The sequence below is a fragment of the Anabrus simplex genome, chromosome 2 (genome assembly GCF_040414725.1).
Source record: "Anabrus simplex isolate iqAnaSimp1 chromosome 2, ASM4041472v1, whole genome shotgun sequence".
NCBI lineage: Eukaryota > Metazoa > Arthropoda > Insecta > Orthoptera > Tettigoniidae > Anabrus > Anabrus simplex.
Genome location: NC_090266.1, coordinates 860,644,945 through 860,663,913, shown reverse-complemented (window position 1 = coordinate 860,663,913; position 18,969 = coordinate 860,644,945). Strand labels below are relative to the sequence as shown.

At 40.0% G+C, this 18,969-nt stretch overlaps 1 protein-coding gene across 1 annotated transcript in view; it reads left to right on the top strand.

The window, feature by feature from the left end:
• LOC136864520 (acyl-CoA-binding protein) overlaps positions 1-18,508 on the top strand; it is a 78,502-nt gene extending 59,994 nt beyond the window's left edge. The window contains exons 3-4 of the mRNA XM_067141594.2: positions 8,019-8,133; positions 17,718-18,508. Coding sequence (XP_066997695.1) covers positions 8,019-8,133; positions 17,718-17,857 — 255 coding nt within the window. The 3' untranslated portion in view covers positions 17,858-18,508. The remainder of the gene's footprint in view (positions 1-8,018; positions 8,134-17,717) is intronic.
• Positions 18,509-18,969: the final 461 nt, after the last annotated feature.

The window sequence follows — 18,969 nt, the reverse complement described above, 5'->3', positions numbered from 1 at the left end:
TATACTCGGAAGAATGGCCTTGTTTAATGCATTCCTCAAAATCTCATTCATACGTGTTTTGTAGTGTGTGTAGCCGCGATGTTTCGGATGCGCATGATGAAAAACAAGACTGAATTTCGTGCTAATATGAACTCCGAACTGTTAAGTGCTCTGTTAGTGCAGAGGATGCACATGATATGAAAAGAAAAAGCATGTCACCAGCGTACGTTTACCAAACAGGAACTACAAGCTTTAAATTAAATGATACGTAAGAAGTAAGATTACGGGGGGGGGGGGGGAAATCTGCGACCCCCCCCCCCCCCCGCCCCCCCTAACGGCTTCATTACGAATTACCTCTCTTGAAAGTTGGCATCTCTGTATATTTCAAAGTGCAGTGCAATGTCCTTCACGAGAAAATCACAAGTCAATGTATTCAATTATCATATAAAGGATCAAGAAGTGAAGTGTGTTAATAAAATTAACTATCTTTGTGTTATATTTAGTCTTCAAAATGGTCTATCTTTGTATGAGCCTGTGTTAAATATTGTTAACAAGGCATTTAAAACATTAGGCTTTCTTAAAAGAAATTGCAAGAGATTTAAATCTGTTGTCCTATTGAAAACCCTGTATTTCTCGCTTATACGATGTAGTCTAGAGTACTGCTCTGAAGTGTGTATCCCCTCACAGCAATACTTAGTTAATGCCTTAAAGCAAGTACAGATCAGATTCTTAAAATGGATCAGTACAACGTGTTTGGGTATCTAGCTGTCCTCGATAGATTATGATTTGTTTTGTACAGACATGTGTATTGAGTGTCTTAGAACTAGGCACAGGTATATCAACGCACGTTTCATACACAAATGTATTGGTAATTTCCTTGACTGTCCCAATTTACTCCAGTTGCTACCAATTCACGTTCCTTCCCACAGCACCCGACAGGTTGTCACATTTCACGTACACGTGCAGAACGGAATCACACAGGAACGCTTGGTTTATGCAGGCCCTAAGATCCTCGGAAGGAAATTAGCGGGATGGTGGATATATTTCACTCGTCAGCTAGTGAAATTCGCAGTCATCTTATGCACGCTTCATAGACAGTGTGTTCCTTGTATCTTGTTCTGTGCATTTCATAACTGAAAGTTACACTTCCTTCCTTCCTTCCTTCCTTCCTTCCTACCTTCCTTCGGTAGTTTCAAATATATAAACACTTTCCTGTTTTCATGGTTTCTTTTCTTCATTATGTGTTTTGTAAATATGTATATATTGCTTAGTAGTAGTAGTAGTAGTAGTAGTAGTAGTAGGTGCTGTTAATATTGTTATTATTGAATGTATTATATCATCTGTAATTGGAGAATTAACTCTGTTTATGATGCATACATACATTATCATTATAGACTGTTATGCCTTTCAGCATTCAGTCTGCAAGCCTCTGAGAATTTACTAAACGTCGCCACAATCCTGGATTTGCAACTAGTGTTGTGGCCTCATTTAGTTCTATACCTCTTATCTTTAAATTGTTAGAAACAGTCTAACCATCGTCGTCTTGGTCTCCCTCTACTTCTCTTACCCTCCATAACAGAGTCCATTATTCTCCTACGTAACCTATCCTCCATTCGCCTCACATGACCCCACCACCGAAGCTGGTTTATGCGTACAGCTTCATCCATCGAGTTCATTCCCAAATTAGCCTTTATCTCCTCATTCAGAGTTCCCTCCTGCCATTGTTCCCACCTGTTTGTACCAGCAATCATTCTTGCTACTTTCATGTCTGTTACTTCTAACTTATGAATAAGATATCCTGAGTCCACCCAGCTTTCGCTCCCGTAAAGCATAGTTGGTCTGAAAACAGACCGATGTAAAGATAGTTTCGTCTGGGAGCTGACTTCCTTCTTACAGAATACTGCTGATCGCAACTGCGAGCTCACTGCATTAGCTTTACTACACCTTGATTCAATCTCACGTATTATATTACCATCCTGGAAAAACACACAACATAAATACTTGAAATTATCGACCTGTTCTATCTTTGTATCACCAATCTGACATTCAGTTCTGTTGCATTTCTTACCTACTGACATCAATTTAGTCTTCGAGAGGCTAATTTTCATACCATACTCATTGCATTTTTCAAGTTCCAAGATGTTAGACTGCAGGCTTTCGGCACAGTTTGCCATTAAGACCAAGTCGTCAGCATAGGCCAAACTGCTTACTACATTTCCACCTAACTGAATCCCTCCCTGCCATTTTATACCTTTCAGCATATGATCCATGTAAACTACAAACAGCAAAGGTGAAAGATTACAGCCTTGTCTAACTCCTGTAAGTACCCTGAACCAAGAACTCATTCTACCATCAATTCTCACTGCAGCCCAATTGTCAACATAAATGCCTTGGATTGATTTTAATAATCTACCTTTAATTCCATAGTCCCCCAGTATAGCGAACATCTTTTCCCTCGGTACCCTCTTATATGCTTTCACTAGATCTACGAAACATAAACACAACTGCCTATTCCTCCCATAGCATTTTTCAATTACCTGGCGCATACTGAAAAATCTGATCCTGACAGCCTCTCTGTGGTCTGAAACCACACTGGTTTTCATCCAACTTCCTCTCAACGACAGATCGCACCCTCCCTTCCAAGATGCCAGTGAATACTTTGCCTGGTATACTAATCAATGAGATACCTCGATAGTTATTGCAATCCTTCCTGTTCCCTTGCTTATAGATAGGTGCAATTACTGCTTTTGTCCAATCTGAAGGTACCTTACCAACACTACATGCTAATTTTACTACTCTATGAAGCCATTTCATCCCTGCCTTCCCACTATACTTCACCATTTCAGGTCTAATTTCATCTATTCCTGCTGCCTTATGACAATGGAGTTTATTTACTATCCTTTCCACTTCCTCAAGCATAATTTCACCAACATCATTTTCCTCCTCCCCATGAGCTTGGCTGTTCGCAACACCACCAGGATGATTTCCTTTTACATTGAGAAGATGTTCAAAATATTCCCTCCACCTCTCCAGTGATTTCCTGGGATCTATTATGAGTTCACCTGAATTACTCAAAACACTGTTCATTTCCTTTTTCCCTCCCTTCCTAAGATTCTTTATTACTGTCCAGAAAGGTTTCCCTGCTGCTTGACCTAGCCTTTCCAGGTTATTACCAAAATCTTCCCACGACTTCTTTTTGGATTCAACAATTATTTGTTTCACTCTGTTTCTTTCATCTACGTACCAATCCCTGTCTGCCTCGGCCCTTGTTTGGAGCCATTTCTGATAAGCCTTCTTTTCACGTTTACAGGCTGCTCTCACTTCATTCTGCCAAGATGTTCGCCTTTTCCCATCTTTCCACACAGTTGTTCCTAGGCATTCCTTTGCTGTTTCTACTACAGCATCCCTGTATGCCACCCATTCACTTTCTATATCCTGAACCTGCTTACTGTCTACTGTTCGAAACTTCTCACTAATCATATCCATGTACTTCTAATTTCCTCGTCCTGGAGATTTTCTACCCTTATTCGTTTGCAGACAGATTTCACTTTCTCTACCCTAGGCCTAGAGATACTTAGTTCACTACAGATCAGATAGTGGTCTGTATCATCGAAAAATCCCAAAAAAACTCGTACATTTCTAAAAGATTTCCTGAATTCAAAGTCTGTTAAGATATAGTCTATTATGGATCTGGTACCCCTAGCCTCCCATGTGTAGCGGTGAATAGCCTTATGCTTGAAGAATGTATTCGTAACAGCTAAACCCATACTAGCACAGAAGTCCAGCAAACACTTCCCATTCCCATTAGCTTCCATATCTTCCCCACATTTACCAATCACCCTTTCGTATCCTTCAGTTCTATTCCCAACTCTCGCATTGAAATCGCCCATTAGCACTATTCTATCCTTGCTGTTGACCCTGACCACGATGTCACTCAATGCTTCATAAAACTTGTCAACTTCATCCTCATCTGCACCCTCACATGGTGAATACACGGACACAATTCTTGTCCTAATTCCTCCCACTGACGAAATCTACCCACATCATTCGCTCATTTACGTGCCTAACCGAAACTATGTTGCGTGCAATGGTATTCCTGATAAAGAGCCCTATCCCAGACTCTGCCCTTCCCTTTCTGACACCTGTCAAGTACACTTTATAACCTATCTCTTCCTCCTTATCTCCCCTTACCCGAATATCACTTACTCTTAGCACATCCAGATGCATCCTCTTTGCTGACTCAGCCAGTTCTACCTTCTTTCTTCCATAAGCCCCATTAATATTGATAGCTCCCCATCGAATTCCATTTCGTTCGCCAAGTTGTTTCCAAGGAGTCCCTCGCCTGTCAAATGGGAGTGGGACTCCATTACTCCCATAGGTCCGAGGCTTGCTTGAAGTGTTCTGAGCTCGGTAAATTCATGAAGCAAGATGCTGCCCTACTTGCACATAGTCCAAGTGAGGATCTCTCCTCTAACAGGTTATGGACCACCGGTGAATTGTATAGTCCTAGCCGCCTGAGCACAAGGAGGGCCACGACTCAGAATATGTCAGAGATGCCCACTCCCATTCCATAGCAACTGGTATACTGACTCTCAGGACCACTTACTAGGCCACTCAGCCGTTGCCCATGGTTCACGAACTAGGACGTGACTACAGTAACCCACAAACATGAACCATCTGTTTATGATAAACAAATCAAATCAAACTCGCAGGCCCATCATATGGTTATCATTGTTTCCTTCATGATGCTGGAATCGGCCAAATGAAGTGTCTACATGTTTCCCCGAAATGAACTCATTGAACACGTTTGGAATATTTGAAAGAAGCTGTCATTGAATGTTCTGAATGACCTCATAACCTGCAAGACTTGCGCAGAATTGTCAGTGATGAATGGGTCGAATTAGACCTACAATGAATTTGATGACCTTCAGGATATTACAAGATGGATTGAAGCACGTTACTTGTTTATGTGAAATTCAAACTGAGAAACCAAAGTTGTGATCTTGTCCAGAATTGTTCATTTGAAACTTAGACCGGTGTGTAGCAACGTCCACTATTTGTATTAGACAGCATTTACTATATCACCGAGAGAGTTGGCTGTATGGTTAGGGGCATGCAACTGTGAGCTTTCACTTGGGAGAGAGTGGGTTTAAGCCCCACTGTCGACATCCCTGAAGATGGTTTTCCGTGGTTTCCTATTTTCATACCAGCGAAATGCTGGAGTTGTACCTTAAGGTCTTGGCCACTTCCTTCTCACTTCTAGCCTTTTCCTATCCAATCATCACCATAAGACCTATCTGCATTGGTGCGACATACAGTCAATTGTAAAAAAAAAAAAATCACTATCATGACTGAGAGAGCCTATAGATCACCTGATCACTCTTCTCTGTTCAAGTACCTATACCGATGCTTAAGTAGTTCCCCTAGGGGAACCCTGGGGTAATTAGAACATTATCATATAAATACCAGAAAGTAACTAATGATATTTCTGCATTCCCACACATTAGAGAGTTACTCAATTTGTGTATGTTATTTTCTAATTAGCCTATCAATTTTGTATTCCTGCATATGGTATTTATATGATATAATTACCCTGGGTTTCCCTATATACTGGTTGAACCACTCTTCCACAGCATAAGAAACTACTTAAGTGGTGAATTACTTATCCTTTGTCTTTTCAATGGATCAAAGAGTTACAGGGACAGATCTGGATGGTCAAGTGAGTGATAAACTAGACCCCAGCAAAAATGGTGCAGTGTGTTCATTATTACGTTGGTAGTATGTGAACATGCCCACCTTGTGACTTTTCCTGACTGTCTGTTGGCCACTTAGAGTTGAGCATTGACTGTGGCACTGACCAGTAACCCCTCAAACAGTGAAGTATATTAAGGAACAGTGTCAACATGCCGCTGTCAGCTGAAGCAAATGCCTGCCTTTTCGGTTTTAGTACGAAGGATTGTCTCTATTCCTGACTCGTCTTTATTACTTGCCCAAAATGGTGGCACCTGGTTTCATCACGAATAACAGTTTTGCTCCAAGAAATATTGTTCAACCATGTTGTGTTGGCTGAGTTATTCCAGATATATTTTCATCTATATGGCTTTCTATTCTTGGTGGAGGTACCCTTTCGGAACACACGTTAATACCTCAGTTCTCTCTGGGGGGTGGGTGGTGGTGTATGGATCGCACAACCAAGATTGTCTGTTGACAACCTCTCATGCAGTTGACAGCGATATCCTTTCACGATCATGTCAACTGTAGCAATTTTCTGTGTAATTGCAGGCAACTGTCTAAATAATGGGAGATCCACCATGCATACCCATCCACTTTGAAACTTGGCATAACACTTGAACACACTGCTTTATTTGAAACACGCATTCCCATACATGGCTTGAATTTGACCAAAGATTTCACTTCCTAAAGCATCTTCCTTGCACAAGAGTTTACTCCAGTCATGTTGTACATATTTGAACATATCCATTACACATCAATGTTACTTCCATTTTCTCCTCTACTTAATGGAGGACCGGGCGAGTTGGCAGTGCGTTTAGGGGCACGCAGTTGCGAGCTTGCATCCGGGAGATAGTGGGTTTGAACCCCACTGTCGGCAGCCCTGCAGATGGTTTTCTGCGGCTTCCCATTTTCACACCAGACTGTACGTTAAGGCCACGACCGTTTCCTTCCAGTTCCTAGCCCTTTCCTATCCCAACGTCGCCATAAGACCTGTCTGTGTTGGTGCAACGTAAAGCAAATTTTAAAAAAACTTAATGGAGGTGTGTCTCAATGTTTCTATTGAGCAGCCCTTGTATACTTACATGAATCAGGTAGGTTTTCCCTTTTCTTTCAATTGTCATGAATTACATATGTTACGGGTAAAGAAACACATTTTTGTGTGTATTTTTAGAATAAAATATACTCAGGATTTAATGAAATTTTAAAAATCTTCCAAAATGAATCTGTTGTAGCCACCTAACACATCTGTACTTGTTGAGTTACTCTACTTGCATGAATTGTTTATATTTGTATGTTTAATGTGATAGTGTTTGTCTACCCCATTAGTCCCGTTTCTTAATATGGCGTCTGGGATTGAGGTGAGATGAAGAATGTATATGGCATGTCTTTATGGCCAGATGCCCTTTCAGATGCCGACCTTGCTTGAGAAGCTAATGGAAAAAAATTAAAGTGAGTGAAATTGTGTAAGGAGGTGGAAGGAATAGACTATGGCCTATGAGTAGGAAGGGTCCCAACATTTGCCTGGAAGTGAAAATGGGAAACCACAGAAAACCATTCTCAGGACAGCCAAAGGTGGAGTTCGAACACATGCATGTCCTGAATGCATATCTTGGTTAGGTTTATGAACTTTAAAAAGCACTGTCTCTGTATCTGTTAGGTCGTTAGCCCAGAGGCTGGTTGGATCCTCAAACAGCACCACCAAAGGCTATGCAATTATAGGAAAACCACAAAAACTGACAGCACCAAAATGAGGCATACTAAGCAAGATGAGTAGTGAGGTAGTTCGCCATTGCTTTCCTCACTGGGTCAGAAAGTGCTAATGCAGCACGACTAACCCTCTGAGCAACACCTTTCATAACAGTTGCACTGGTTGTACTCTCATTTCATTACTCAGCACTGCCCATACCCCAACAGCTTCCGTATTGTCGCAGCCATGGATGAGACTGGGGCTTGGGTGGAAGCTACACTTCGCTGTAGCCTGTGTCATGAGATGGATGCAAAAGTATTGTATCCATCAAGAAATGAGTGATGCAAGGTTCAGAGAAAGCAAAAATCCTGTACATGCTTTCAGCTTTTCTTTTGATTTACATGATTTGTGATCATTTTTGTTAGTGGGACATTTTACAAATGGGAAAGGACAATGAAATTAGATATGGAAAGCTATGTATCTATGGATGTATTTTATGGTATATACCAATGTATGTTAGAGAAATCTGTCACTGGGTTGAAAGTTCACTGGTAACCCCAGTAAAAATTCTGAGCTCCAGAAATATCTATGTTGCTGAGTTTTGCAATGTTTGTTCCAGAAATTCCAAAAGGCAGCAGAAGATGTAAAGAAATTGGCCAAAAACCCCACAGATGAGGAATTGCTCGAAATCTATGCACTATACAAGCAAGGCACAGTTGGTGATGTCAACACAGGTAGGTTGAGAATTACTTTGGAGCTTCACAGTATTTCCTTCAATTTCTTGAAACTATTTAGTAAAGTGTGAAGCCAAGTAAGCATGGGCAAATATGCCTTTGAACCAGTTGGGTTAAATTTGACCTCGTAGATAGCCCAGCAAAGAAAATTGAATTCAGTAAGGTGCAATTGGTTGAATGACTTGTCAGCAAAGAGGATGTATATGCTTAGTTGTTAAATTATAATTATCAATTGAAAGTTAAACCTCATAAAGAAACGTATTTCCACACAGGTCCATTATCATGGAATACAATCCAACTTATCTAAGAACGAAAACATAACTGCAAGGATTCAGAAGTAATCTATAACAAAGATGTTGCATTAATTCTCTAAATTTCCTCCCATCTTTGAAAGTTATACAACTTACAAACTCTCATTGTCTGCAATAAATATATTATTGATAAAGATGTTGATTCCCATAGGGAAATTTATTGTCTTATTTAAAGATGGATTTTACTTGGAGCCGACTTCTTGTGATCTTCACAGTTGGTCTCTTCTGTTCCTCTTCACCATCCGCTACTTCGGAAACTTCAGATGGTGCCTTAGCTTGATACTGGATAACGTTTTAAGATGTCACTTTCCTTTTCTGATGTCGTCTCCAGGATTAAAGGAATCTGTTTCAAAATGTACAGCTCTATACAGTGCATGGATGAAAAAGCTCACCCTTGCTTTCCCACCATGTCTTGAGGAATAAAGGGCCTGTGAAGTCTAGTCCCATGGTACTGAACGGTACTCCTTGATATCACCCTCTCCCTAGGCTAGGGAGCCAGTGGTGTGGTCAAGGCTTTAGTATTAGAATGACAACATTTTCTGCATTCCACTACAACATTTTAGTTGTGTACCTTCCTCTTAATTATCCAAGAAGTCCTCTCATAGTTAGAGCCCTGCACGGTTGCGGATATCTGCGGACTTACCCAAGATAGTGTCTTGGCGGATACAAACTGTATGGCAGTGCGGATAATTTTGCTGATAATTTCTAAATGACGTTTATTTACTTTCACTCAGGTATACTCTTATTTTTTCGTGGTAATTAGGTGACCCTTGACAGTGGTATGGGGGAATGGTGATATATAAAGAGCCTTGAGACCATGAAGCCGTAAATCTGACATGAGCGTACCTAGCTCCTGTCCGCAATTAATGAAAGCAAGGAACAAAGGTCAATACATCAGTAGTTGTCACAAGAGAAAATCCCTTAAACTTGTGACTAGGGGTTCCAGTGTCAGGACTATTGCGTTACGTTAACAGATTTGTCACTTTCAATATTTTGGGTGTAATACACTAGTTAAATATTTATAATATCCGCAGATAACAATTTGCGGATGCAGATAACCATGTGCGGGTGAAGGAGGTGTGGATGCGGATATTGTTTTGTATATCCGCGCAGGACTGTACTCATAGTCTTAAGAGGGTGTGAACACCCGCATGCCTTATAATCCTGTGTTTTTTATCCATGATTATTTTAACCAGTGGATGTCCTCCAGGATGAATAATGGGATTCATTTAAATAACTTTTGTCTCACTCCTCCTGTACCTCTCACTACTTTGAAACACTCCTTCAATTTGTCTTCATCTAGCCCTTCCTGCTGAATCGTTGTAAGCACCTCTTATTCTGCTGTTTTGATCTTGCCACCATCGGGAACTCAGAGAACCCTCTCTGATAGAGGTTGCCTCAAATTTTTTATGAACCAGTGTTCCATGCCATCATCCTTGCTGTCATTAGGGTATCTACTGAAATACATAAGCCTTTCTGTGAAATTCTCATCTTCTGACAGAGGGATTGTTTTCACACAGCTTTTCATAGTCTCCTTCTCTACCCGAGCATATTCTATTCTGGACTGATACCATTCCACACCCTTTTTTAGAAGCCAACTGGGACCCATCGGCTGTTGGCTAGTCGCTGTGGATTATACCCTCTGGAGAGATTACATCATTTTCTTTCACCACTTGATGGCAGGAGTCTAGTAGAGATTAATGCTGCCAAGAGTTCCAGCCAAGGTGTAGTGGTTACTGATTTTGGAGCCACTGTGGATTTAGCTATCACCAGACCTGAAATGGCTTTGTCTTCGTTTTTGGCCCTGTAAAAGATGCATTCTGAGAAAGCCTCTTTGCTGCCATCTGCAATGACACGTTGAACCTTGAATCTGGTCGATGGAACCTTCATTCAGTGCGGCATTCCCTCCAGCATCCCACTTCATTGAACCACTTCTTGAAAGACTTCCTTAGGTTTTCAGGTAACTCTTTATCCCACCCCCTGCCTGACAACTGTGCCTTTAATATAATCATTCTGGATTGGAGGAGTGCAGGGCTGACGATTCCTATAGGGTTGAAAACCTTATGTGCTACTGCAAGCAGTCCCTTTTTTGTCAAGGGTATCATGTCCAGTTGTTCTGGTTCCATGTCACCTGATTGTGTCATCTGAAGGATCCCATACCAATCCAAGCACCACTGTCTCCGTTTAGTTTGGGGGGGCCGTCCACGTATCCCCTCAAATTGAACTTGCCACTCTTAGGTATACCTGTTGTCAATTTTATGAATCCTTGTATTTTTTCCATGTCATGGATGGTAGTGATGCAATTGTCCAGTAAAGAGGAACTCCTTAACTTCTCTGCAGATACTGTGATGCAACACCTAGTCTTCTCTGAGCTGCTTTTGCATTCCTTCCAGAAGGAACAAGCTGTATTTCATGCCAAAGCTAACTTGACCGTGCTAGAAGGTGACTAAATTTGCAACTTCTTTTATTTCGCCAGAATAACTTCAATTTGTTTTGGTGTATTGTATCTGAAGGAAAGCTTTAGCAATGTCCACTACTACACAGACCTCATTCAGTCTGAAAGCTATAATAGAGGACACTAGGTCATCAATAAAATTTGGTCTCTTTTTCCACAGTCGTTGAGCGAGACACCATTTGATCCCAATGCAGAAGCATCGCAACAGTGGTCTTGCTTAGTTGTTGTACTGTTCTTATTAATGATAGCACTATACAGCAAATAGTAACCTTCCACTGGTCTATCATCCACTGAGACACTCTATTATGCCATGTTCTCATCACTCTTGAAGTACCTTTTCATAGTAATCATATTCTCAATTTTCTCCAGTCAACGAATGTGTCGTTGAAGACAGTTTTGCAGGTTGTTGCCCAATTCTTTGGAGTCTTCCCTCCATGGGATCCTGACTGAACTCCTGTCTCTGTCTTCGCGTTTTCATTGAATTGATTCATTATACCTTCCTTTTCCCTTATGCTCTTCACTTGGGCTGGACCCATGGAGTCGCAATCTTCCACAGATCCTATGTCGATCTTCTGCTCAGTAAACTGTGATATTGCAGAAGTTACACTTTCCATTCTGGGGTCCACAATATGCCCCCTGTGCATCATCCAAACTTAGTGTATACTGCAAACATGTTGTTTTTCAGCTCTAGTGATAACTGTATCATTGGCAACACATCAGTGCCAAATAGTACATGTCTCTGTATCCCCATATCCTATGCCAGTCACTTCTATTCCACTTGCTGTAAGTTCTGTTGGAAGTGCATCTAAGCCCAAGACCTTCCCTTGGTCAAGCAATTGTTGAAACAAATTTAAAGGCTCCTGTAAGAGATTGCATTTCCACTGGATAAGTATTGTGCTCAGTGCCCTTACTCCCCTGTCCACCAAAAAGCATTTGAATATGGGTTTCATGACCATTTGAGTGTAGTCCAAGCTTACGGACTAGACGCCTTCAGAAGTATGATCGGTGCCCATACTATGAAGAACTTCCATTTTACTGGTTTAATAATCGATGTCTGGAGCAACGCCTGTTCTACAGTTATGCCGCTAATGGTCTTACCTCTTTGGTCTTGTTAGATGGATTGCTTGCTCAAAGCCAGGCACATAACTGTAAAATGCTCTGGTACACAGCATAACCAACACACTTTCACTTCACAACTCCTTGCCATGTGGTTAGTTTGAGCTCTGAGGCACTGGAAGCCAGTGCCACAGTCTTAACTTCTTCCTTTCTTCCAGCTTCAACTCTCTAAACCATTCTTATGCAAGATGCTCCTCGTAACAGAAAGTGCACCCCTTTCATTTCTGATATCTCTCAGTATGAAAGGCGGCTTGCTGCTGTATGTTCATACCTGGAAACCATGTATCTCTGCCAGTATTTTCACTGGCGAGCTTACTGGCTCAGACGGTTGAAGCGCTGGTCTTCTGACCCCAACTTAGCAGGTTCGATCCTGGCTCATAAGGGACCATCAATGTTAAGAAAACTTGAAACAGATTTATACACCATCCGAAAGAGCACACTGAAATATGTGAAATCCTTGAGTATTACATCCTAGAGTGCATGTACAGCATCTTAGTTACAGGGCAGTAAAGATGTGCGGTTGGGGGTCATCAGTGTCCAATCGGAGTGAAGTTATTTTGAACTGCTGGTGCAATGTAAAGGGAAGTGGGCGGGGGGGGGGGGGGGGGGGAGACCGCACTGTGAGGCATCATGAGTTGTGTACGGGTCGTTCTGAAGTAAGCTTCTACCTATAAAAATGAACCCTCTGAATGTAGTGAATGAGTTATATAATCACTTTAACGAAAATAATTTCCAGTTTTCCGTTTTAATCTAAGATGATGAGACAGTGTTTCAGTAATTAGTAGATATATTAGATTCTGATACAGAAATATTACATACAGACTTCAGATATGAATGAATACGAACCAGTATCTAAATCAGTGTTAGTGCCCGACGAATACGAATCTCCATCAGAAGAATCTACTTTACCTTCATCAAAATAGGAATCAACATCAGAAGGTCTACGGAGCTCGAAGGAACAGAGTAGAATGGTCATTGGAAGAAAAAAGAAAGGTTAAAAACATATGGTTGAGTGCAAAGAGACGGAAGCTAAAGCAAACATGTCATTTATCATGGGACTCTACGGAAGACAGATATCCTAGATTGAAGGATGAGACGAGTTGTACCGGTTTAAGGAAGATATTGCAAAAGCGGATTCTGTTGGCAAGCCGTCTTCTAGTTTAACAGTCACGGATAAATATAAGCAGTTGTACGAGTTGGTGTGTACGAAATTTATGGAATTCCACGCAAACAACTTGATAGTGCACAATATGAACTTGCAAAAATGGGCCCGTGAAGAAGCCAAATCGCTCGATTTATCTTTGTCAGCAAGTGCAACATGGGTATGGAATTTCAAGCAACAGCTTCACATAGGATCACGAAAAATAACTCGGTTTGTCATACAAAAAGCAAAAGATGACACTTCATTCCTGGAGAGAAGAGACAATGCTGCTTATAGAGCAGTATGGTGTTGACAATGTATATAATGCAGATCAATCTGGCATAAATGAAGAATCGCATTCCAGGAGAACACTTGATGGCCGTGGTAAGAAGATAGTGTGTGGTGTTACACAATTCAAAATTATGCCAACTGTATCATACATGGGACGCCTCCTTCCGTGTCTGTTTATCGTACTGCAGGAATCAAAGCCACCAGATCAAGCTGTCCAGCAGGGCATATTCAATGCCCCTAATTTAATTGTGCAGTGGTCGAAATCTGAAAAAATGGCAAGACCTTTTCTGCATATCTCTGGAGTTAACATTTTTACCTCACACTGGTGCATCGAACTGTTTACTGATGGGTTCCTGTGTGCCTCCGAAAGATAATAATTTAATACATGAAGTACTTTAATTGTAGCCTCCATGGCTGAAGTGGCAGCGCGCCAGCCTCTTACTCACCACTGAGTACCGTGGTTCAAATTCCGGTCACTCCATGTGAGATTTGTGCTGGACAAAGCGAAGGCAGGACAGGTTTTTCTCAGAGTACTCCGGTTTTCCCTGTCATATTTCATTCCAGCAACACTCTCCATTAACATTTCATTTAATCTATCACTCGTTTATCATTGCCCCAGAGGAGTGCAACAGGCTTCGGCAGCCGGCACATTTCCTGTCCTTGCTGTTAGATGGGGCTTCATTCCATTTCTGACCCGGTCAAATGACTGGAAACATGCTCTGGATTTTCAAGTACTTTCATTAAATAACTATGAACCTGAAGAGTTAAAAGTGCAAATCATTCCAGCAAAAACGACTTTCGAATTACAATCATTAGTCAGGCATTTTTTTTTTCTGAATGTTCAAAATAATGTACAGACATATTTGTGATTTTATGTTAAACAAATTTTGAAAACGCTTTCAAGCCAACCATTTGAAGCCTCGAATTCTGGCTTATTCAATTTTTTGGCCTGGTGTGAAAATGGGAAACAACGGAAAACCATCTTCAGGGCTGCTAGCAGTGGGGTTTGAACTATCTCCCGGATGCAAGCTCACAGCTGCGTGCACCTAACCGCACGGCCAACTCGCCCAGTTCGAAAGTTTTTTTTTTTAATTTATTTTTTGCCATTTGCTTTACGCCGTACCAACACAGATATGTCTCACGGCAACGATGGGGCAGGAAAGGCCTAGGAATTGGAAGGAAGCGGCCGTGGCCTTAACTAAGGTACAGCTCCGGCATTTGCCTGGTGTGAAAACGGGAAACTACGGAAAACCATCTTCAGGGCTGCCGACAGTGGGGCTCGAACCCACTATCTCCCGATTACTGGATACAGCGCTACATTTTTGAGACATCTTGCACAAGAAAAACTGTATTCACTCAACCACTTCGTATTGCTGAAGAGGGAGAACTTATCTCGAAGGAGTGCTGTAGACTGGAGATCGATAAGTTCCATCTGCAAGTGAACAGGAGCATCGACTGAAACAGTGAATGGTCTCAAATGTTTGTAGAAGAGGAAATAGAATATTAATATCTTGGAATAGTTCTGTAAATTGTTTCTTGATGTCTGCGATTACTGAAACATACTTTTCAAATGCAGCACATTCACGAACAAAGTCCAATGTTGGAAAATGCGCTGCATTCCTCCTCTAAAGCTGGCTTTCCCATACTACAAGTTTTCTATTGAACGCTTCCACTTTTTTGACCTTTATTTCTTTCATTTTATTTTTAACACAATTATTAACGGAAGTTCACTGGCTTGGCTTTGAAGAATAGGTCCAGAAATAAGAATTTTCTTGTACGAGCATTAACAAAGCACTCCCACAGCAGCTCATTGATTTCTTCATACCCTGTTACTTTCTGCTTCATTTTCTGGTCACCATTATTACGCCCCAGCCACTTGTTCTTTATACGATCTTTGTTTTTCAAAGTGTCATACACGTGTGTTTTATCGCAATGAAACTGTAACATTGTATCCCAAACACCTCTTTGTTCTTTTCCCTTCATTTCTATCACTTTGACTAAGAATTCTGGTCAGTGGCTGAGTTTTAGACTTTTAAATTATTAAATTTCATCTCATTTCATTAGGGGCCAATTACCTAGATGTTAAGCCCCTTTAAACAAGCATCAGCATAATCATCATCATTATCAGAACATCCTAAAGACTGAAACATGCTACAATGAACACAGTAATTTTGTATACTAGCTGATGTACCCGTGCTTCGCTACGGGATTCTACGTTGTATATAGAATTTTAGGTTAGGTAGTGTACACGTTGTGAGCAAGATTGTATTAAATTGCATAGTTCTTAACATTGCCCTAGAAACGCGATGGGGAATTCACCAAACATCATTTCTCATATGAAGACTGGGTTAGAGAATTTTCATTGTAATAGGTCTGCTTGCCTACCATCAGTCACAATCAGGTTGAGTTTTCATTGGAATTGCAGACACTCGCTCTCCACCTGCCTTTTTACATCCTCAGAAAGATTGTGTTAGTGGTTTTCCCATTTGAAATGAACATAGGTTATTACAATGACATCAGTAGGAATGGCGCAATTAAAAGCAATGCTTTCATATGAAATACTCAAATGAAAAACTACACATTTTCTCACTTTCAACGAACATCTAACAGTCTCAAGTTCCAAGGGTGGAATGACCAAGCCGCAGAAAGCCGTGATTGCAGAAACTTTTCAATGGGGGAGAGTCGAATAGTGGAGAGTCCCAGTGCAGAAACTGTGTGCCCTTTTTAATCCGTTTCCTAGGAGTACCCAATGAGTAGAATTTAATAAAAGTAAAGAGGAAGAAGCTTTTCTTAAGAAACTAATCTTTTCAGGGTCGAATTTTGAGTTATTTATTGAATTGTGGTGCTATAATTTGGAATAGGCCTAAATTGTAATTCTAGACCAGATCATACTACTACTACTACTACTACTACTACTACTACTACTACTACTACTGAGCCTTTGCCTTAAGTGTGCTCACTGCTCATTCAAAACAGCACGTCAGAGTAGGGATTGAATAGCTGGAATACTATGATGAACCAGTGTGTAACGTACCAGCAGTATCAGAAAATGCATGAACCAGAGGAATGGCATGCTAAGGAAATTTCCTGCCAATATTCAGTCAGGCTGGTATACTCGGTACGCAGCAGTAATCCCATCTATCAGAGTTGAGTGGCAGGATAAGAGACGAACATCATCACAACAAACAATGGTCAATGTAATGTTATTGTTGATCAATGTTCTGTGCTATCGATATTGTAGGCCTTCACATTTGGTTTTCTTCCGACTCGGAAATACCACTCTTATCATAAAACATAAATGATCGGAAATTGTATTCTCTATAACATTTGTTATGTAGTACTTTTCGATGGGACCAATAACATAGGTACTGTATTTAAAAATTAAATTTTAGGCACCTTCCCCTAAACTACTATTTCATCCAGGGTGAATAACATTTTGTAGCTTAGACTGTAGTTTCTTATTCCACGACTCTACATACAGATTTTCATTAAATTCTGTTAACCCATTTTCTCGTGGCTCGACGTTTATATGGACTTAGCAACAAAAATACAAATTCAAGGATATGTGTGTTATCATTGCCGTTATGGTAAAAATGTATGACATAAATGATCGGAAATTTAATTCTATGTAACTTTTGTTGTGTAGTATTTATCAATAGGACCACTAATAATAAAAATAGTTGAGAATTAAATTTTAGGCCTTCCCCTAAACTACCATTTCACTCAGCGTTAATAAAATGATTTATAGCGTAGATTGTAGTGGTTCATCCCCCGGCTATACCTACCGATTTTCATTAAATTATCTTCAGCGTTTTCTCGTGATGCTTATACATACATACATACATACATAAATACATACATAGACAGACAGACAGAAATTACGGAAAAGTAAAAAGTGCATTCCATTGTTACTGTGAACATGACCGATACATAAATACCATTCTTTCCATATTCTGAGCAATGTACAGACAAAACTATATATATATATTGATATACACAAATCTTGAAAATAATAATTCTCTCTCTCATGTGATAAAAAATAAGCTAACTAAAATGCTAGAAATAGATTGAGGCTTTAATTTCCCACAGAATGAAAGTTCTTTTATATGGTATATTGGGCAATAGTCCTTCCAAGAAGCCCACCACCACCTCCACTTTTTATATTTATGAGTGGCTTTTGCATGCAAGCTAATTCTTTATGTTGTAAAATGTTAGTAAAATCCTGAATTGATGAGCTGACAATTATTTTTCATTCTATTTTCTTTACCAGCAAGACCTGGCATGCTAGACTTCAAAGGGAAGGCCAAGTGGGATGCTTGGAATTCAAAGAAGGGGATGTCGTCCGATGCTGCCAAAGAAGCTTATATTGCAAAAGTAGAGCAACTGATCCAAACTTATGGCATCAATTGAGCTTCCAGATCTACCACGCCAGGGATTATGATATTTACTCTTGTGATCTGGTTAAGATTTCACCCAAAATCTTGTGAACATGGTTTCACTGAATAGGGATGATTACTTTTTCATTTTCATATTTTTTTCTTTTAAAAAATATCATTGTTAATTTTGTTGGTTATTACTATAAGATCCATGTGTTTTGTGCTATCTAGGATCATCTTGTGAAACATATTTGCAGGTATTTTCCAAATATTGTCTTGGTCACTCTTTGAGATATTGAGTCAGATGTGTATATGCCATCTATGATTCTTGTGAAACACATTGCAGGTATGTTTCTAACATATTCTCAACCAGTCTGAGATATATAAGCTTCATGTGTTCTGCAATGATCTTGTGAAACACAGTTGCAAGTGTTTCAAATGTTCTCTGTCAGAGGGGAATCATGAGTTTTGTTACTTGTGCTGTCTGTAATGATCTTGTAGACCACATTTGCTGGTATGTTAAAAGTATTCTCTTAGTCTGAGATGTTAAGTTCTCTGAAATATACCTTGTTTTCTCTTCAATAATTTGGAAACATGAACAACATATTTACTCAAATTTCAAATATTTTATACTGTTGGTAAGTGGAGCACAAATGGAAATAAAATGTAAATATACTATTGTTTATCCCTTGTCTTAGTACTCATTGTTATGACACTTCCCACTCCAGAGTACATACATAGTGTAAGGCAGTGGTTCTCAATGTTTTGAATGCTATGGCGCCCTGTTTGCTGGCCTTGAAAAGACTACCCATATTTATAAATTTATTTATTTATTTATTTATTTATTTTGGCAACACTGAGTCCTGATGTTTGTTTATTTATGTTGATAACAAAAAATCAAAGCCTTCATTGTTGTAATCATTTCTCAACAAATGCAAAAAACATTAACAGTACAATTTATGCTTGTTATAAACTAGATATGAATGGGATTTTAAAATGGATAACTATCTCGATAGTAATATTAACACCAGTGATAATAAAATGCATTAAAACCATGTTAGACAGTGACCCACCGGTTGAGAATCTCTGCTGTAAGGCAAATTCTGGTGCTTCACCATCTCTTAAAACTGATTGTATTTGAAGAGT